At 40.2% G+C, this 22,091-nt stretch overlaps 2 protein-coding genes across 3 annotated transcripts in view; one reads left to right on the plus strand and one right to left on the minus strand.

Moving 5' to 3' along the window:
• The first annotated feature begins 117 nt into the window (after positions 1-117).
• On the plus strand, positions 118-6,646 carry LOC117808125 (lipoprotein lipase). Of its 2 annotated transcripts, XM_034677660.1 has the most exons (11): positions 118-316; positions 860-1,160; positions 2,037-2,233; positions 2,600-2,779; positions 3,087-3,198; positions 3,310-3,543; positions 3,802-4,044; positions 4,357-4,477; positions 4,748-4,966; positions 5,128-5,235; positions 5,320-6,646. In XM_034677660.1, the coding sequence occupies exons 2-11, from the start codon at positions 1,061-1,063 to the stop codon at positions 5,339-5,341; spliced, it is 1,536 nt and encodes a 511-aa protein (XP_034533551.1). In that variant the 5' UTR covers positions 118-316; positions 860-1,060; the 3' UTR covers positions 5,342-6,646. The 2 variants fall into 2 exon arrangements, with proteins under 2 accessions (XP_034533551.1, XP_034533555.1); XM_034677664.1 differs by lacking the exon at positions 118-316 and having other exon boundaries at positions 844-1,160.
• An 825-nt stretch (positions 6,647-7,471) lies between these two features.
• si:ch1073-396h14.1 (disintegrin and metalloproteinase domain-containing protein 10) overlaps positions 7,472-22,091 on the minus strand; it is a 29,606-nt gene continuing 14,986 nt past the window's right edge. Inside the window, exons 9-15 of the mRNA XM_034705983.1 lie at positions 16,687-16,850; positions 13,616-13,787; positions 13,287-13,431; positions 12,959-13,142; positions 10,114-10,210; positions 9,637-9,857; positions 7,472-8,214 (exon numbers count right to left, since the gene is read on the minus strand). Coding sequence (XP_034561874.1) covers positions 8,110-8,214; positions 9,637-9,857; positions 10,114-10,210; positions 12,959-13,142; positions 13,287-13,431; positions 13,616-13,787; positions 16,687-16,850 — 1,088 coding nt within the window. The 3' untranslated portion in view covers positions 7,472-8,109. The remainder of the gene's footprint in view (positions 8,215-9,636; positions 9,858-10,113; positions 10,211-12,958; positions 13,143-13,286; positions 13,432-13,615; positions 13,788-16,686; positions 16,851-22,091) is intronic.

Here is a 22,091-nt window from a genome sequence, read left to right on the forward strand (position 1 = left end):
TTCAAGTTTTCAAACTTTTTGTTAGGGGAGGAACAGATACGGAATCGTGTTGGCTTTCAGCAAAGAAATGAATGATGCTTAATGCAGGTCAGTGTCTGCCCTGTATTCCCTGCCTTACCTGATCTCTGATGCCATGACAACCATGTGGACTAGTGAAAAGGGGGCCCCAGATTGTCCTTAGCAGGCCCCCTTGCATCGTGCCAAGCTGCCTGCGGCCAGGAATGTGTGCGAGAGACCGCCGAAACTAACCGGTGACTAAGATGGTTAATTTGTCCTCTCCAGAAACACTAATGACCTGATTCTCCAAAAACTGATGGTAATTACTGACACAAGATAAACCCAGAGGTTTCAAATTCAACCAATTACAGCCGCAAAAACTTTATTTGAAACAGTTAAACTTAAATTCAAACTCAGTTGTGTCTATTTTGATCAGACGTCATTGTTTTAAATGTTCCCATTCCCTGCATTTGGGGTTTTATTAAAATCTTGTCATTGAAGGGCACTGACAGTGTTGAAGATCAAAAGCAGACATGCAGACTTTTCTGCAGGGTTTATGGTTTTGTTTTGCATTTAGTAATTTCCTCTTAAGTGTGAAATGTGTTGGGTTTTAAGGGATTAGTCAAAATCACTTTGCAATTACTTGATAAAGTATCATTCAAACAATTAATGAATCACTTTGACCAGAGTAATCAACCAAACATGCAACACTGTGATTAAATCCTCATGTTTTGCCTATTCGATGTTAGAGACACACTTTTCATTGAGCTAGAATTATTTATACTACATTCTGCTGGTTTTTCATGAGAAGCTGCCTTGCCAGCCACAGTTGTAAACCGGTCTAATGATTTACTTTACTCAGAGTTTTCCATTCCCCGCCCGGGGGTCAGCAGCCAATGGCTTGTCAGAGAGCTATTTAAGAAGCGGACAGTTCAAGGTGGTTCAGATATCAGCGCTCTATGCGCACCAGGACGCACCCTCCGAGCAGGAACCTGTACACTCTTCTCTTTGAGTCCGTTCATTATTACAACGTTTTCTACAAAGGGACAAAGCTGTGAAAGAAATGAAATCGTGGCGAGTCCGGTTGCTGTTCATTCTGGTATTGAACGCAGCTGTGCAGTATGTGACGTCCCTGGAGGAAGAGCACTCCAATTATATTTCTGGTGAGTTGCCAACTTTACGCTACATCCACTTTTACTTTTAAACACATCATCGCACTTTTTTTTACTGGCTGAAGGGTTTTTTGAGGGTTTGGTCGATAATGCATGAGCACAAACACGATGAAGAAAGTGTCTTATTTGCGGGCAGTGCTTGTATAGTGTGTGAGCCGAATGTGTGTGTAGTAAGGATCCTGATAATAACATTAACGGTCTCAAAAATAAACTATAGGCTATCACGTGTCTGTGTACCTGTCCTAGTTTTGGCAAATATTCAAATTGTACTCTCTACTACTGGATATGAGAGACAAGATCTGGCTTTAAACTTTAAGAGATCTCAAAGTGGGGAAAATATTAAGGTTGCTATAACCACACAAATTCAGTTTTCCAAGTTTGATAAGATAATGATCAGTGATGCAAACTATATTGCCCCTAGTTTCACAATATAAGCCTTGTAAATATCTGTGTAGCTCCTTCATCCAACTCCCCACCCCCCACTGTGGATACCAGCACCACCCCCAGTTGAGTTGAGTCAGCTGACTGCGACAGAACCTCTGAAAGTTTGGGCAGATTATAGTGGGTGAGATGGCAGGAACAAAGCTGGGAAAAACTCTAGTGGGTGAGATGGAGCTAAGTCTGACCAAGTGAACCCTTGTAACCCTGGAGGACTGATCTTGTCTAAGGTGGGAGCTCATTTTCTGAGGGGCCTCAAGGGGCCTGGGCTTATTGGAACCAGTCACTCAGTTAGCTAGTCAGGCGTCCAGGCCTGCCCTGTGAGAACATTAAATCAGATTTACACATCTGACAAAAAACAGCAGCCACACACAATAATTTCTCCCTGAGAGTTAAAGAAAATATATGTTTTTGCCATGCCTCTTTTAGGTGGCTTCCTTGACCCTCTGAAAGACTTGTTTGACTTCAAAGATGACAAAAATCAAAGTATTGCCAAATTCTCCCTCCGCAAACCATCCCATCCTGAAGACGACCTGTGTTACATCGTTCCTGGTCAACCTGACTCCCTGGCTGCCTGCACCTTCAACAGCACTGCAAAAACCTTCTTGGTGATCCATGGATGGACGGTGAGCAGAGATGCTTTAGCCTGTTGTGACAGGCCCTCCGTCGCTAAAGCACCCAAGGCCTTTGTTCACTTAACTCCAGTGTGGTTTAGACAGAAAACCACCTGTGACTAGTCATGCGTCATTATTCTTTCACCTAATTGAGGTGCCTTTAAGTCTGGCCAAATTCTAACTTTCCTCACAAGTAAAAACTTGTTCAAGTGAAAGCCAAAGAACATCCAACAGAAATGATCTGGACTGAAGGGTTTACAATACTTTCATTATGTGTATTCTTCCTGACCATCTTGGAATTGTAATTAATGTCAGTTTCATTTGTGCAAATTACATTTTGGCACTTTCAGGTAAATGTTCTGAATTTCATTCCAACAGGTTAGTGGTTTGTTTGAAAGCTGGGTGGCTAAGCTAGTGTCAGCGCTGTACGAGAGAGAGCAGACCGCTAATGTGATCGTGGTGGACTGGCTCTATTCAGCACAGAACCATTATGGGGTGGCAGCTCAGAACACCAAAGCAGTGGGACACGAGGTCGCCCGCTTCATCGACTGGATCGAGGTGAGTGGGATCATTATGTGTTTTCGAAAGGCTAGAGAGTCATAAATAACTAAAAACTCTTTTAAAAAACAATTTGTTACTTTTAGTTAATGAAAAATCAGTAACGTATGGACCCTGTCATTGTTGTAATGTAGTACTTTTCTGATATAGTAACTAGCTAATAAACACATTAATAATGAACAGTGACATTGGTTCTTGTGCATTCATTTATATCTCTGTAACAGAAGTTGTATTTTAAAAGCTCCCTGTTATAGAATCAGTTTTGCATGTCAAGGAAGTATTTGTCTCACTTTTCTGTGCTTTAAAGGAAACCGCCAACATGCCTCTCGAGAACCTCCACCTGATTGGCTACAGCCTCGGGGCTCATGTTGCAGGATTTGCTGGAAGCCATGCAACAAATAAAGTTGGAAGAATAACTGGTAAAGTGAACAGAGTATTAAGACCCATGACTTTTTAACTTTTAAAGTTTAATTTTTTAGAAGTATGGTTCATTGGGAGTTGTTATTACATTGTCCTGTCTCTGCCTGCAGGTCTGGACCCTGCCGGTCCCGACTTTGAGGGTGAGCATGCCTATGGGCGTCTTTCCCCAGATGATGCTCACTTTGTTGATGTCCTACACACCTTCACCAGGGGCAGGCTAGGTTTCAGCATCGGGATCCAGCAGCCTGTAGGCCATGTTGACATTTACCCCAATGGAGGTAGCTTCCAGCCAGGCTGCAACCTCAGAGGGGCCCTGGAAAAGATTGCTAACTTTGGGATTCTTGGTGAGTACAACCAGACATTGGATGACAACTTGACTTCTGTAAATAGATAATAATGCATGCTTTTTTTTCTGGTAATACAGTAATTTGATACACCCAAAGCAAATTCTGTAACTTCTTGTTGCACACCAACCTTTTTCTCACAGTAGTCCTCAAAACATAGCTGAGGAAATGTCTAACAAGTTCATAGATCATCTAAATGTGTCCAAAGTAATACAAGTATGATTATATGTAAAATATTTTCCCCTCTTTTTCCTCCAGCAATCACTGATGCTGTTAAGTGTGAACATGAGCGCTCGGTCCACCTCTTCATCGACTCTCTGCTGAACGAGCAGGAAGCAGGAAAGGCGTACAGATGCAGCAACAGTGACACATTCAACCGTGGCATGTGTCTCAGCTGCCATAAAAGCCGCTGTAACACAGTCGGCTATGACATCAGCAAGACTCGCAGGCCTCGCAACGTCCAGATGTTCACCAATACGCGAGCATCCATGCCGTTTAGAGGTCAGTGTACTCAGAAATGTTTTATTTTTAAGAGATAGTTCAGTTCGTGGGATTATGATTTCATTCTCTTAAAGAATGGGATAAAGTAATGATAATAGTGCAAGAAAACAGGGTCTAATGACTAATTCTAATATTTCATTCATGTTAATTAATACTTGACCCCCAAGCTTGGATGTTTCTCATTTCTAGTGCCTGTGAAATCAAAAGTCAGCTCACTTGTGGCTTAAAAGCTTTAATCTTTAGAAAAAAAAAGCTCAGCATCAGCAGCTAGGATATGTTTTTAAGTTTTCCAACTGCTCCTTTGCTTTACAGTGTACCACTATCAGCTGAAGATCCACTTCCTCAGTAACATGAATCGTTCAGACATGGAGCCTTCACTCACAGTCTCACTGTACGGGACAAAAGCAGAGGCTGAAAACCTGGAGCTCAAACTGTAAGTGGCTCACTGAAGAAACTTCATAAAAAATAAGAATAACACTACAGTGACTTGCATCTTGGAAGTTATACGAGTTGTTTTGTAACGTCGACACAGCATGAAGTAGGAACCATAAACGATGATGTAACCACAGACTTGGCAGTGGATTCATGCCTTTGCGGTTATGTTGTGGTTAATAGCGCAGTGTTTATGAGGCTAAGTTAAGTGGAACTTTTCTCTCTGAATACAAATAGAGCTGTAACTAACATTTTTATTTGTGTCTGTCAGAAAAGAGAAAATAGCAGTGAACAAGACCCATTCGTTCCTGCTGGCGACAGAGAAAGACATCGGAGATCTGTTGATGGTGAAGTTTAAATGGGAGGACACAAATGGATGGTCAGCCTCCAGCATGATGAAGATGGTCTCTTCTTTGTGGTCCAGTGACTCGGAGAGTGCTAATGTACAGGTTCACAAAATCCGCATTCGAGCGGGAGAGACTCAACAAAAGTGAGTCGAAAAAAAACGTATACAGAGCCATCAGAGATCAGACAAAATTACAGTTATTCTTGTAAGCAGTAAATAGTGCAAATTGTCAACTTGATGTAATATTTTATTACAGAGAAAGCTACCAAGCAGATAAAATGTATGTTTCTGATTTTTATTTTCAGGATGGTGTTTTGTGTGAAAGATCCTGAAACTCAAGACGTAACACAAGAGGTCACATTTGTTAAATGTAAGGATGCATGGAGGACAAACTCAAAACGATCTCCAAAAAGGTAAGTAACCCTCCACAGTTTCCCAAATGAAAAAGTGCATCACTGTTAATGCTTTACAATAACACAAACTGTCTTTGTCTGTAGATTCACCTTGCAGAACCGCTGACTTTCAAGACAAAGCTCTAACATTGAAAGCCCTTCGGTCCATGTCAGCACTTCATAAATAACTTATAAACATATAACTTATTTTATTTTGTCAATAACACAAAAGTCTCAGAAGAGTGTTTGTTATTTAAAACAATATGTATGTGAATAATGTAAAATATTTTGTAATAAGCCGTTTTTATTACATGTAAATGTAACTTTGATGTTGTACAAAAAAGTATTTTTTTTTTAAATCTTTGGTACATGTTTTGTGTTCAAAGAAGTGGATACTGTTTAAGCTCTCAAATATGACAATTACTTTAATGGTTTAGAGGGTAGTGTAGGTAGTTCCAAAGTATTTCAAGTCAAATTTTATAGTCATAGAAACCACTGTGAAAAAACAATGTCCTCTTGGAGGTCTGCAGATTTTTAAAAAAAGAGACAGAAATGGCCATCAACATGAATGTCATTAGTTGTTTTACACAGCTGGGTGCAGTTTGTTATTTACTTGTATGTATTTTCTAACTGATCCATAACCTAACCTAACAGAGCATTCACCACTGTGGCTCTCAGCACTGTATGTGACTGTAGGATCTGTACCACTGTGCCTTACTGTTGCCAGAAGTAAGCTGTTGCAAACTGAGCTTGAGTCTGACCTTTGTGCCTTGTTGTTGTTGTTTTGCTCACGTGTGCTTTAATTTTGTTGTTCCTCAAACCCTGTGACTTTTAAACCATCTGAACATGCTTAAATTGTTGTTTTAAACAATTTTGCATTATTTTGATTTTACTTCTGAACCACTGCAACATGAAGTGTTACTTGGAAGCTGTTACCTCTAACATATTGTCTATCATGGTTCTATAAATGTAACTGAACTAAATGAGGTACATGATGCTCATGGTGAGGAGTACAGCACAGTTTAATGTTGGCATTTTGTTGCACTGTCTATGTTGAGTCTCTCTTGGCTGCAATTTTCTGTTCATGTGACTTTTTGAGTCTCTAATGCTCTTTAACCACACTTACGTTTCCAGTTCTGTGAGCAATGGCTTAGCCATGGCTCTTTGGAGATCGGTACTGTAATCATTGTGACTTTAGAAATGTGGAAATGTTCTTTTTTTTTTTGCACTGAAAACAGGAGAAGAGAATGCTGAACTGAGTTACTTGTACAGTTTTGTAAATACCAAAATACAGATAACTGATTTTTCTAGTATGACGCACAGTTAGCTCTATATTTTTAAACTCTTAAATGCTTAGTCCTGTAATCTTTGTAAAATTTGTAAATATTCACTGTACTGTATACATTTCTCTAATAAACCAAAATCGAGGATATCCACAGTCTGACGTTTATTTTAAGGTCATGACCATGAAAGCTGCCATGATCCATCATAATTATCAACTTAAGGTTGATTATACCATTTTATATTTGTCATTCATTCCAAATGTGTATTTGAAACATCTGAACTGTTTGTGCTCTCATATCAGTAAGCGCTCATGTCCTTGAAGATGTAAGGCGGGTGTGTTTGTCTGACTCTGTCAGGATGACCCTAGAGACAGATCTTATTGAATATAAAGTGAGCCTGAGATTTATACATTTTCAGATCCTTTTTCTTTCTTAGGGAAACTAAAAATAGAATAATCTCAGAATCATTCATATGTATACATTCATTGAGCAATAACACAACATAAATATCATTACATGTGTGTGAGTCATCAAAAGAAAGTATAATTTTATATACATGGAAGTTTGGAAGTTTCATTCACTGGTTCCCAACCTTAGGGTTGAGTCCTCTCTGAAGCCTCAAGACAGAAATCTTAATTAATTACTCGTGTAGAACATTGGAAAAAAAGAAGGTAATAAAAATGTAAATTCATTTAATTGAAGCTATTCTCTGATCTTTGATGCTTTTGTGAGATATTGGATCATTTTACTTTTTGGACCTTGATAATGACACTACTATTTTAGAAGGAATTTTTGACAGACAATGTAACCTGATGAAACTTAATGCACATAATAAGTTAAAAAGTTACTCTAAATAGAAAAACTTCAGTAGCCCAAAGTTATATTTAAGTGCAGCACCTGAGTATATGTATTAAGTAACTTTAAACAATGACAAACCATTCACAATGAACCAGGGCTTTTTGAAATTACAGAAATTGGTGATTTTCCCTTTATTGAATAACAGAGATCAGCATCTTTCTCCAATGTAAACATACATTTTGGTTAACCAGGCCAAATGTCAAGAGAGAATCACTAAACTCAACTTCTCATCTCACTGTCCTGCCACGGTATTGTAGTTGACACTGTGTCACTAAGATGGAAAGCTGGATGGACATCAAGGCTGGAATTAGCACACAGCTGAAAATACATCAGCAGGGGCACTGAAGGGAGTTCCATCAGTCTTTTCCAAAGTTGGATGGCTTTCAATCACGACACTGTTTGGCTTCTAAAGAGGGGTCAACCGACCCACAATTGGCAACAACAGTGACAATTAGCACATACGTACATCAAAGCAGACCCTCTGCTCTTGGACCCTCTTCGACAAGTGCTACAAAGAATATACATGACTAACGCAGGATGATGTATAACGAACAGAGTGACAGGCACAGAGCAAGTGTGAGTATCTCAATAAAGTCGTGTGCAGATGACACGTTGGTTTATGTGGAGCAAAGTTCACTTGGAGGATCTTCTTTCTCGTTACCTCCACACTCGGACATTTCAAAATGTTAGTCCTGAAAAATGTGTGCCTCATCAATATATTTTTCGTATTCCAAGAGGGATCAAAAGTCAGAGGTCATTCCAGGTCATCTGTAACCAGTGTGCGGCCGCAGAGGCAGACAGTGCAACCCATGACTCCTGATAAAGTCAGGATAGCCAGCAGGATGGCCCACCAATGAGCCTGCAGAGGATGAACACAGATATTGTACAGACATGATCAATACATTTGAATTCAACAGAGATATTTTTGTTCACTTTGAATTACTGTTGACTTTACAATTTTTCTGGCCCAGTTCTTGCTATTTAGAAAAAAAAAACCAGCTCCATTAAACCAGGAAAACTGCTCAGCTTCTTTATCTTGCTGTTACTAATGGGTGACTGGAATAAGGTTATAGACACAAAGGGCCTGATCTACTAAGATCCCAAATAATGAGCGCTAATTTGTGTGTGCAAACTATAATATTGCAAGTGCTATAAGTGGGCGTGTTGCTGGTGATCTACTATGACTGCGTGCGCAATTGATAACAAGTGCAAAAGTGGTGTGGACTGCCCTATTTTAATGAGGATTTTGCATGTGCTACCGGCTGTCACCATGGAGAGTTTGAGAGAGCAGAGTGGCCGTAAACAAAAAATTAAGTTTGAAGCCATGGAGTCGGAGGTCTTGGTGGAGGAGGCAAATATAAATCTCTCTGTCGCCACAATGACCGCAGCCATTTGTGCGTAACACTGAGCCAGTTTGCACCTGCCTTTCAAACGTGCTAAATATAGACGCAATAACACTGCCCGCTATCTGTTTCAGGTTTGATAAATCACATTGCGTGTGCTAAATGATTACATTTGCATCTTGTCCCAGTATTCTGCGCGTTCTGATAATCTACATATTCTGCATATTCATCTCGGCAAACACGCTAAATGGATTGTGAATGCTATTTTGCTCATTTGACAGATGCAATCCTCGGTGCACTCGGTTAGTACATCAGCTTTGCGTGCGCTATCAAGTTTGCACGTGTTTTTATACACGCAGACCTTTAGTAGATCAGGCCGCTAGTGAAGAATCAATCCCAACCAGAACCACTATTTGCTTTGGTACTCTGCCCAGGAGATTGTGTAGATAAGATACAACAACCTAATGGGTCCAGAGACAGAGGTCCAGAGACTAGGGGTCATTTCTGTGTCCACTGTAACTACCTTAAAGATCACTGAAGTGCTCTTTAATTTACACCTGATTCTCCTTGCTGTCAGGAGAAACTAAACCTCAAAGGATGCCAGGAGCCGAAACATTGCAGACAGCTGAACATCAACGCTGGTTTACCCAAAGAAATGAGCTGAGCAGGATGTGACCTCACTGCACTTTATTTTACTAACTACAAAAATACTTTTTAAGATAACTGAGTTGTATTTGTCCATTTGTATAATAACCTTACAATCTGATTAAAACACCAATCAAGCTAAATCACTCTAAAGCAATTGATTCTAAAAAGTTATGCAGTAAATGAAGTTAACAGCTGACTAAAGTATGGAATAATGCCTGTGAAATGTGATTCAATGTGCACTGTAGACCTCTCTCTTATGTGTGTTCAAACCAATGACACAAAATCCTCACCTTCATCCACTCTGCTAAGTCATCAAAGTCATCCAAATGTAGGAAGGAGTTTTTCAGTCTTGCTATGGGACCATCTGAATCCAGCAGACGACACACTTGGAATTTGTCACAGTATCCTTGGTTCCCCGCACAAGGAGCCCCGCCAACCAAGGGTAACGTCTTTTTGTGGAAGTAAGGGGACAGCACGGACGAGGAGGTGCTGGCACACGTCTCAGGCTTATCTGCCAATGATACAGAGAAAATAACATTACATTTTACCGGATCATATAGTTACTTAAAGAAAAAATGTTGACTTGCATGTCTCATGTTCTTTCAAGCCAACCATTGTGTCAGATGTTGTGAAAGTTTTTCAGAAAGTCTAATGGAAAACAATCATGTACGAGGGTAACCCCTGTACAAATTGACACAGGCTGACGTGTTAAAGCTCAAAGTATAAACACATTCCTCTGTAGTGGAGGACACATTGGCGATGGTTACCGGGCTGCTGGCAGCACAAGTGGCATTTCTCTTTCATTTCTCCCGGACAGTCACACTGCTGCATGTTGTGCCTCACACACACGGACTCAGCACACACCTACACAGAGAACCACAAAGGAGAGGACTTTAGAAGGAATGCAGGGATTAGAAAACACAAGGAAAAGTAAAGGAATACAAAACTAAAGTTGGAGATAAACAACAGGTAAAGATGTCCTTAAACATGTGGTTGTAAAATACATTTGTTCACTATGTCTCAGTTTAATCATCCATGGTCCAGGAGAAGGTAGAGGTACTTTCTATTCAGAACCATTAAAGCCTTAAAAAAGCTGAAAGCACGGCTTAAGCTGGACATAGACTAAATGGTATTTTGTGTATTCATTTTGTGCATTAAATTTCCATTAATCTCAGGAGCATTGCAAAAACTGCTTTAAATGTATCAATTTTTTAAAGATGTATTAAAGGTTTTAAAAAAAAGCAAAGCACACAACTCATTTAAAACAGACTCCGAGCACTGTTTCCATCACCCTGGTGTTAAGCTATAAATTATAAATTTAATCAGATGTTAATAGCCTTTGCTGTTTCTCTGTATGCCTCCCGACATAAAATCTGTGTTCGTGCAAAGTTCAAATAGAGGAGCTAAAATTAGACCAATAAGTGATTCATTATATTCAGATTTTTGAGCACACATTTTGAACATTGAGCTTTAATCTAAAGCCAACACCAGGCTGAGCACTGTGAGTAATGTGCTGGACGCCTGTGGTGTATCCAACCTTAAGTGCAGAAATGTCTTTAAAAACTAACCCTGCACCAACATTTGATTTTGACTTCATACATTGGTAATGAATAGTCAGTTTCTTGTTTTCTAAGAAGGATTGGAGCTGAAGGAATAGAAGGAAACTGCGTGAGTTATTAGTCCGATTAAATACTAAATGATAAATTAACAGAACTCCCCGTACATTTGACTTTCTTTTGTTTTTCACATTCCCATGTCCCCCCCAACAGTCTTTTCCAGTTACGCTCCATGTTCTTGGATCAGCTGTCAGAGTTTTGTACACTGAGCACGTCCGGGGAGAATTAAATCCTGAAAGCTAGATGAAGCAACATTCACAGCTGGAATAAATTCCCTGCCTCTCCTGCTCAGACAACAGTATTATCAGGGGATATTTGCTAATGGAGGATATTTAGCTGAGAGGGAACTTTTATGGAGTCACGCACGGTTACATGGGTTACATCCAGTCTTTTCATAGCAGTGCAGTGTTGTAATGGTGCCTTTGTTTACTAATAAAGTCACTTGTGAGCACTATCATTGAGCAATGAGGATTTTAAATCGATCCAACGTTTTTCAGGAAGCTCTTGACATGCCAGTTAACCTGAATAACCCCATTGCATAAACAGTTATCTATAAAAAATCTGTCTTTTTGGAACAACTGAAGCAAAACGAAGTTTTGTAGCGACAGTAAAACAAGAAAATGCTTCAATGCTGCACTCACTTTCATCTTAAAACTACAAAACATGTTTTCAGGTTTACATGAGTTCAAAGTAAATTCAAACAGATCCTGTATTTACCACCTCTCCTAGTTGTGCTCTAAAGTGTGCTGTATTGTTCCTGTAACCACCCCCCAGCAGGGATATCACAGTGCACAGATACACCCTACAGTACAGCTATACTATATCACTGCAGCAGGATGAAAAGTCCAACCAAAACCATTCAACTACAAATCACCTATTCTCCCTTTTGGCTGACACTTAGCTAAATTTTTCAGAGCAACCATTCCCCAATTACTTTCAATATGATTCTAACATAAATCAGCAGACTCTTGGAACTTGCTTAACTTGTGTGATATTCCAAAGTGAGCATTTAGTCTTCTGAACTACAGAAACATGGTTGGAAAAGTTATACATTTAGATTTTTTTGCATGTCAAGGAATGTTTTGTGTCCAGCTGTAAATTGCTATTAATATATGCGTCTCAGAGATAAAGCATCAACTCTGGAACTCAACTTTCAAGCTTTTTAATTTTCTGGCTCTTGTCATCTTTTTTAAAAGTTATTTTTAAGGCTGTTTTTGCCTTTGTTGAATAAGACAGCTAAAGAGAGAGAGGAAATGTGTAAGGACCTTTGGGATGACACGCAGCAAAGGGGAGAAGCTGAGAGTCAAACCAGCACCCTGAGGACTATAGCTTCTGTAAATGGGGCTCATGATTTAACTACACCAAACCAGAACCCCCTTTCATTTTTGTTTGAGTCAGAAGTGATGATTTGTTCATAATGAGGGTGAAGCTGGAGAGGATCAAAGGGCTAGCAAATTCTTAAATATCTGCTAGCTTTGATAACAGGTGCATCCTTAAAACAGGTTTTAAACACATTTTTCATCCAACCCAGGAACAGCTGTCCCCTCAGGGTGTCTTCTGGAACATCTGATTGCTAAGCATGACACCTTTCAGGTAGATGTGGTAGCTATGACTCAATTCGAAGGAAGATGGGCCCTAAAGCATTTTTGCACAACATATTTCAAAATCTCAAATCATGCAAAGAACATCAAGCCCTATTTAGGAAGTCAACGATGTAGACTCAGTTTCTTATTTAATTGATTTTCCCTGCTGCTCATCACAGTGTAAAGATTTTGGACACTTTCTTGTTGGTTTCACTTTCAGACTAAGAAACTACATCACTTATTATTAGGCCTTTCTTCCAAAGTATGGAAGAAATTGAACTCCAATAATTGTCTGTTTGTTTGTTTGTTTCCTTTTTTGTTGTTGGCAGAACCAACATTGTTGTACACTTGCACCCACTGCTTTGTTGGGGCAATGTAGTGATCCTGTGTTGTGGTGCATGTGGCTGCCTTACCCCATTCAGACAGACACGTGTGTCGTTACTGCAGAGTGTCAGGTTTTCCTTGTTGCTTGGCTCAGGGCAGAGCGCAGAGAGGCCTGTACAAAAACTTGCTTCCTGACAGTCTGTCTTCTCGTCACAGACGTCATCTGGTGACTCGAACTCACAGCTCTGAGAGCAGCACAGGCCTTGAGTGGGACTGGAGGAGAGAGAAACCAACGTACAAATACAAGTCAGGGTGACACAACTTTTTACACCATCAAACTACAAACATAATGTCAATTTTAGATGTCTAAATATAGCATCTTATCCAAAGTTCTTGCACGTTCTGATGGCATCATACCTGCAGGCTTTTTCAGGTTTAAGTTGACATTGGACCCCTACAGGCTGTATAGCACTGAAGCAGCAGAGGTCTGTGTCATTGTGGCCTACATCACACTCCTCCCCTTCCTCCACAATCTGGTTTCCACAGATAGGTCGATCACTGACTGGCCAGAAACACCACACATGTAAATAAACAAACACAAGAAAACACACATGCACTTTAAAAGAAAAGATAATTTGTAATTATTTACATTGACTGATGAATGGTGTAAATGTTTGGCTGTTACTTTGCAGTGTTTGGCAGCAAATGTACAGGCTGACATTGTCTGATCTTTTTTTTTTCCTCACCCACAAAGCAGTCGTCCTTCTTCAGCGTCAGGATCTCACTGATAAATCTGATGCTGCAGGGCGAAAATTTATCATTGTTTTCACGCACCTCGCTCGTAGCTTCGGGGTACATCAGGTACCTGCCTTTACCCCTGGAGGAGCCGAGGTTTCCACAGTTTGAGCCCTGGTCATGCTGAAACACAACAACAACACAACATTTTTAATGATATGCATTTCTGGTTATGTATCTTGAGCACATTTCCACTAAAAAAAACAGTTGCAGACAAAAACAACAGAGGGAACATGTAATCTAACAAAGCTGTGGCTGTCTGTTTCCATCTTAATCCCAGGACAGGGGATTGAATCCCTTTATTGCTACTCCCGGTGGCTCGTCTAAAGTCATTGTTGACAGAAAAAATGATTTTAGTGTTGTCAGTGGACAGTGGAAGATAATAACATCTGTGATCCTCCTGCACAGAGCTAAGCCAGCTTTTCTTTGAGCTATCTTGGTTTTATTTTCTAAGAAAGAATATCCTCAATGAAGTCAAAAGATTTCCCTGGAATCTGATGGCCCTGAAACAGCAGAGGAATGTTGCGTTCCACGTGTGGGACACCGAGCGCCAAATAGAGAGCTCCTCCTTCTTTGGACTGGGTTTTATTTGTGAAACTTTATCTACAACTTGTGTTTCCTGGATGTCAGACTCACTGGTAAATTAAGCAAGCAAGGGGGAGACTTAAAATTAACACTGACTCATGTGGAGAGAAATGTTAGATGTGGGTTTCTGCATCTGTTCTTCATTAGTTTGATTGATACAATGAGTGAAAACTTTATTCCTGCACTAAATCTGTCAAGATGCACCACTCTGGGGTTTGCAGAACTGCAAGTCACAGCAAATGTTGTCATAGATAATCAGGGTTAGTGTGTTCTTTTTAAATGTTCTGCTTTTTGATAGCTCTAAAAACAGCTACAAATTAAGGCTAAAGCGAAGCCAATAACAATGTTTCAATTGTCACAAGCTGTCCCTGTTAAGGAATTGCTGACATAAGCCTAAAGCTAGAAACAAGCTTCACTGTAAAACAACCTTGTACACACCACCGCTGAGAACATAACAATACATAATGACAACAGGTCTCAGAGAGAGAGAGTGAGGAAGGGATGAACAGCAATGCATAAGTAAATTTCAGCTCTGTACTATATGTCTGCAGCTGCATATTACCGCAGACATAACTGACATAGATAACCCATCAATGAAAGTTGGTACAGTAACTTTTATGTTTCAGTGCAGACAAGTCTCCCGTAAGTCTGAAGTTGATTGCTTTTCGATACAGCAATGTATTGTTTTTTTCTTCTCTGTTTAAATGATTTTTTTATTTTAAGTAAAGCGTAAATAATCCAGCAGTTGATTTGCTTATTGACAAAAAGATTGGCCAACCACTCTAACAGCTAACTTATTCTTTTGGGAATTTGACAGAAAAAAAGGAAAAACACAATCTGGTTCCAACTCTGTGTGAGAATTTGCTGCTTTTATTGGTCATGGTTGTACGGAGTAGGCCAAAGGCCAACTCAGCTCTTTGCCTAGATCTCCCTCTGCATTCTAAATCTGCCCTATGTTCCCTTTGACATGCCTCTCTCAAATCGCAGGTGAAGTATGTCTTAAGATCTCTGGATGCCCTTCTTCCCGCCTGTACGGTCTGGAATCAATGATCAGTGCCAGTCCCAGAAACCAGGAGTCCATGCTGGAACAACAAATCTTACAGTATTTTAAATTACAGAGAACCAGCAGGGTCTGACAGAGCAGAACTAATCCACTCAGGACAGCCTCAGAGGACTCTTCATTCTGTGAAAGTGTGAATAACAGCGGGCAGAGTAAAATGAGGCCGCTGGCATTTTGGCAAGTGGGAGAAAGGTCACAGGCAGCAATCACACATGGAGAGGTGACTGCTCTTTAGGTGAGCACACTCTGTGGGTTGTTTTGGTTTGGTTTTTAAAGAGGTTCTTGAGTAAAAGTACCAAAGTGTAGATATATTATTTATCATTAAATTTACTACAGAAAAACACAACTTAAGTAAAAGTGCTAAGGTAATATCAACAAAATACACCCCAAACTGATCAGAAATACTGATAGTAAGGGCGCCATAAGCCTAGCGGTTTAGACGCGTACCTCATATATGGAGGCTATAGTCCTCATCACGGCGGTTGCAGGTTCGACTCCCAGCCTTGACTACTTGCTGCATGTCTTTCTCTCTGCTCCCCATGTTTCCTGTCTCTCTTTATTAAATTGTAATTTGTGAAAAAAATACAAAAAAAGTACTTTATGTGACATACCGCACAGGTTTAGAGAGGGAATAATGCTTCAGTGCAAGTTTTTTAATCCCCAAATATTTACTTTTGACTGATAGTATATAAGGTTTTCATTTATAAAAAAAAACAGTTAATTAAATAAAACTATTTTAAAAAGTAACAATATGGAGAAAATGGAGAAGAATCAAAGATCCTCCTCTTCTCTCATTTCAGATAATCCACTGTGGCTGAGCCAAGAGTCTTTATAAAACAAGCCAGTCAATAAAGGCCAAGGTCTGTGATGCTCACATAAGTGAATCATTCACAGAGCATTTGTTCCAGTGCAACGCAAACACTCATGCAGGCTTTGTGAGAATTTGTGAACTAAGCCTCCGATTTGATTGGTATTTGTCTTGTTGCATTAACATTTCAAACCGAAACCACTGAACAGACCTTCTTCTGTGATTTTCGACAGCTTCAGGACCAAAAAACCTGTCAACTTTAAGTGTTACAACTTTCACACATGATGTTATTGGGTTTTGATTGGAGTTGGTGTATCGTCTTTGTGTATTAAGGGATTTTGATAGGCAAAGTTGACATCACAACTCTTGCTTTTATATTTGAGAAGTAGCACAAGGATCTGTCAGTGCATGACAGCTAAACTGAAATTACGCATAAAATGTGAACTGTGGTGGTGAAAGTATTGAATGCACCCATTTGATTTGATGAAGCCAGTTTTGAAAAACATTTTTCTGTTTAGCATTGGAACGATGTTGTAAGTATGTCAATACAAGTTACTGTTGGGACTGACATCAGCTCCAAGGCTGTGGCCGAGCTCATGAGCGATGGTCAGCTGGACTTGGCGAGGAGGCAGGAACTGTCCGTAGTTCTGAATAGTGACCAGGCCTGTGTTCAATGTAGACCTCTTCCAGTTACGCACTCTGGTCTCCTTGGAACAAATTCCTCCCGCATTACCTGAAGCACAGACAGAGGAGGCAATAAGTCTTAGGGTTGAGTCTCTACTGATGAGTTCACAAGGTCCATATCACAGCCTGAGTAAACACTGTAAAGATAAAAAGCAAAGCTTATGTTTTCTGGTGTTTCTACCTAACAATGCAAAAGGTCTTTGAACTAATTGATATAGTTGACAACACATGAATGCATTTATTTGCAAATAACTGTAACAATAAGTGCATTGATGCTGCAGTCACATCAGGTCCCCCCGCCCACAAAAAAAAAAGAACTACACACTGCATGAAAACATACCTTTGTCTCTTTTCTGTACAGTATGGTTTCATAACTGGCCTAGTGCTACTGGAAATAGCTTAAACCAACAATGCTGTGCCACCAAAGCCTTATCAACAACCTATGAGGCCCAGGGGTCAGGGGTCAGACAGGCCACCAGACCTGCAGAGCTCCTCTAGTTTCACATTAGAGCCGGCAGTCAGTGCGTTTGAGTTTACATAATGTCTCTGAATGCCATTCCCACAATTACAAACAGCTGGCCTCATTCACATGGATAGACAAATGAGCTGTGACATCATGATTCAGCTGGCCATTCAGAAGTCTACATTGATAGGAACAAGTCTGATTGGTCAAAATGAGCACCTATGATATGGCTCTTCAGAAGGCTAGCAAATGAATTTGAACAGTTTTCAGGGTTTTTGTCTCAAGACTACATCAAAACTATCCCTTAAATCTGGTCAAATTGTGTCAACCATTCTTACTGTGGTGCAAATACAGGCAAAAAAATCTACTAAAAACAACTTTGGCAAGCTCTACCTCTAATTTAAGAAAAAATATAACCAGTTTAAAACCTGAAAGCTCCCACAGTTGTCTGGATCCAATGCTCTTTCTCGCCTATCATCATTTTTGTGCTCCTGTTGCCTACTCCCAGTCTTTTAATCACCTGCTGTGGGAGTCATTCCCATGTGCCCATCCTCCCTCTTCATTGGTTCCCTCCATTCATACTCATGTCGGGGGGTTCAGGTTGGAGGTCTAGACACTCGCCATACAGTCACGTGAATTTTATGTAACGTCTCTTACACAATGTGGTCAGCAGAGACATTTTAGGAGGCCTGTGAGTTGCACGTCTGGTAAAGATATTCACAGTTTCAAAGAAATCTGAGTTCACTCTGTGTCATTGTAGAGTGTGGGAACGAGTCGCGGGCATCTGGATCTCACACCGGCATGTTTTTGTTAGACAGTGGGCGTAAGAGAGTGACGTCCAGGAATGAGAGGGACAGTTAGAGGTTGAAAAACAAAAACAAAGGTGCCCCCTATCTCCTCTGTTGTAGAAACAATGACGGGGCTGCAGAGGTTCGGAGCAAAGGCAAGACGGTTACACTGCCTTCATATGTCAGGTGAAGTAGGCTGAATCTGTTTTATCTGCTAATGTTGGAAATCACATGATGGCTTTGGAGGATGAAAAAAACAAGCTGTGTTTTTTTTTAGCTGCAGAGGAACTGTCCTGATTAAACTCAGCTGCAGTTTTAAACATAAGTGATTTCATCATATCAACAAAATGCCAGGCAAGACTCCCTCAGCTATGTGAATCATGAATTCTGCAGCAACCCCTGCTTTTGACCTAAAATGGCCCCCCTGGTGGGCTATTCAAGGAGCCGGGATTCCTAGAAAGAGCTTATTTTGGAGGTCTCCTCTGTGATTTTTGGCAGCCTGAGCTGAGAGGGGCTGCCATTTGGTCCCCTCCTTCTTCGCCAACGAAAGGAACCGCAATGAAAGAGTCCTATTATTAGCTCGCTGGACAAACAGTCCAGAGAAACAAACAGCCCTCTGGATCCCTTGTGCACACACTCACCGTAAAGGAAACAAGCACACATGGTTAGACACTCATAAGCTGGAACAAGAAACATACACGTGGTATCAGTTACTACAAGATATTTGGTCAGATAATATCAACTAATATTAATGCAAACCTACACTGGCCCAAACCTTCACTGCAGCACTCCAACCAAAAACACACTTTAACACGGATTAATGTGAACAAACAAACAATAGTGGGGGAGTATGAGGCTGCCTTTCATTGGATAAACATCTAGAGGGAAGCAGAGTTTCCTGAAGACGCCTTCATCGATTCAAAACAAACAATAAGTGGTTCTTTTAACTCGGACCAAAGTTCTCAGAAAACTACAGTAGCTCTTCTCTGGAAGTTGGCAAAAAGTACTGGAAGTAATGTTACTGCATCCACAAACTTTTCATCACTATTCTCTTTGTCTTCAGAGTTCAATGACCTCAATATTGCATTTTTTGCAAAAGCTTATTCAAGATACTGTGGCACTAGTTCGACAAAGACTCTGTGGAATGCATGCCAGGTCTTATTCACCCTGGACAACAAGAGCAAGAGCAAGGATCATTTTAAGTTAATAGTTAAAATGTAAACCTCTTATTTAGAGGTGAATAAAATTAGTGCAGAATGTGAATCTTTGCCAAATGGATACAAATTCAATTGTCTTTTTGGAGTCCTTGAGGCATAACTTCTTAGTAGCTTTTCACTGACTCTGATTTACACTGTCCAAATGGACTGAACTCTCTCATACTGTTTTCAGTAGTAGTGAATAAGTGTAAAGAGACTAGGATTGTGAAGGGTGTTTTGTTTCTAAGCTGAATTCCTGATTTTTTCAGGTTTGGCATCAAGGCTATTATTTTTGGTTTGATGGGTTTACCTCTTTTTTCAGAAGAAACAGAGAAGTTCAGGCTGCAAGTGGTTGCTTTTGTTTTAGCTCCATACCCTATGGTCACTACGGACTTCCCTTTCTTCTCTAACTTGCAAACTTAAAAGTGTCTGACTGTCAATGTTGAAATACTGGTTCATAGTCCAGACTATCAGTGGGTACACGCTTTACAATCACAACAAGATTTGCCTAATCAAAGAGAGCTGTGCGACTCTTGGTTTTAGCCAAATTTTAGTTTAATGTGGTGTAGTTACTGGGCAGCGTAACAAGGAGGATGGAGAAGGATGTGTCATCTTTTACAATAGAGCTCCACCTGATCCTACTCTCCTGTGCAGTGACTGGATGTTTGTTGTTCTGTGGATGGGGAAGAGTGTTAAAAAAAAAAGAAACATAGAGCTATCACCTAGAATACTACTGTCGACATTTACTTATCTTTAACCAAGAACTTACTGAAGTAATTATAGTTTCCACAGCTAACCAAGTCAGTGATAAATGTTGATTTTCTGACAGTTTGGTTAAATGAATGTAAAGATAATGGTTTAGGCTACAACAAGAAGTTATTGTTGACTTTTACACAGGCTAGTACAGCGGGCTGCTGATCCACCAGTGCTTGCCAATCATAGAGCAGGGGGCCAAATTTAGTGCTCTACTGAAAACATGAGAACATAGGGGAGATCAATCAGCGCCTACAGACAGACCATTTGACATTCGGATGAATTTCTGACATGTCAAAAGTTCTGGCTGTCATCAGGCTTTCACACAGTTTACCCACAGAGCCAGAGCCTGATTCCTCAGTGGCCTTTTCTCATTGCACCTGCACTGAGCGGCAATCACATTGTCTCTGCCATTGCAACACAAAGTGTCATGTGTATGATAAATATGTAGGGCAGATTCACCAGCTGTAGGCACAGCACATGTGCCTTATTAATGTGGTAAGCGTATATAGTATATATTTACTCCAGCATATCTTTCTTTAGAAGTTTCCACACAAGGTGGCACAGATGGTGGGGCAGCACGTTTCTGCATTGTCAGCCTTATTATGAACTGTATTGCTGAGATGTTACAGATCTACGCTTCAAAAAATAAAAAATGGAAATACATTTTCACAACTTGACAGCTGAAGAGCCATAACCTGTATGTGTTAGGGTGTTGCTTGACAATTTGTCTACAATGTGTTGCTCAATTCTGGACTTTTGCTTTTAAGATCTTTAAAACTTAGAATATAGGGATTGTTCAAATGTTTCTCTCCTGTTATATTATGATTTTTATATTTAAAAAAAATCTTACTTTGGTGCTCATTTAGACATTCAAAATTTCCATAGTGCTATTAGTTAGTGAAAGACAAAGGTAGAGTTCTGTGGGCAGGTAACAGTGGAAGATATAAGGTTCATTAAAGCTGGGGTTGGTAGTCAGATTTAGATACACTTTTTGTTATACTGGTTAAAATAATCTTTATTTCCCGATGGCAATCAATACATTACATGTTTAAAAAAAAAAAAAAAACGGAATAAAAGCCTATCTACTGCCGGAGTAAACCTGGGAAAACACCAACCAATCCCTGCCATCAGGAGCCAAAAAATGAAACCAATCAAATCCTGTCCTGCCGTTCTGACAGAGTCCTGAGGAAGTGCTACATTCAAATTCATGCTAGTTTTCAGTGACTACCAACCACGCGGCAACCTCCAGTCTCAAACTATGAAGCCCATGCGGAAGAGTTATAAACTGCAATTCATCGAGAATCCACTTGAGGCTGGCTGCAGAAACAGCGGAAACCACATAGACATGAATGGGAAAAAGACGATCTTTGCAGCATTAATAAACATGTTTACAGCCTGGTTCAAAAAACAGCTTGGCTCTACATAGCTAATTTCTCTATCGGCACACACTGTACGGTGGGTGAAGTTTTTTTCTAACGCGACGGTTCAGAAGATATTAAGATTACGAGTTTTTGCCCAAGTAAGGACATGACTGACTTGACTCCCAGATGGAAACACATAGCTGTTGGCTAAGAGGCTCAAACTCCGCCCCTTTACGTCACACTCTGCCTGGTTGAGTTCAGCATTTATATGGCTACCACCGTCGATTGGCTTCAAAACAGCGCTCAGGAACAGATGAGTGACGTCACGGATACTACTTCCATATTTTATACAGTCTATGCTACCAATCCTAGCTTTAAGAACCAACATTTTAAATATTTATAAAAAAGCTGTTATTTTATTCTACTGTAATGTATACTTCGACGAGGCCAATTACAGCAGCCAATGAAAAATATGTCAAAAATTGTCATAAACTCCAAACAAAGTGTACATTTCCTCAGTTACTCCTGGAAGAAGATGGAAATTTACTGTTAAGAAAGCCTGCATGGCACGAGACGTTCAGACCCCAACCCCCGCCCCCTGCACACTTATTAACACACAACTATATGAGGGCAGAGGTGGAGTTGCTTGTGACTGATGGGGGATGTGTGTGAGCATTTACGTGTGTGTGTGTTGGTGTGTGTCTGCCATGGCATGTAGGTCTTTGA

Source organism: Notolabrus celidotus, chromosome 2 (genome assembly GCF_009762535.1).
Source record: "Notolabrus celidotus isolate fNotCel1 chromosome 2, fNotCel1.pri, whole genome shotgun sequence".
Classification (NCBI taxonomy): Eukaryota; Metazoa; Chordata; class Actinopteri; order Labriformes; family Labridae; genus Notolabrus; species Notolabrus celidotus.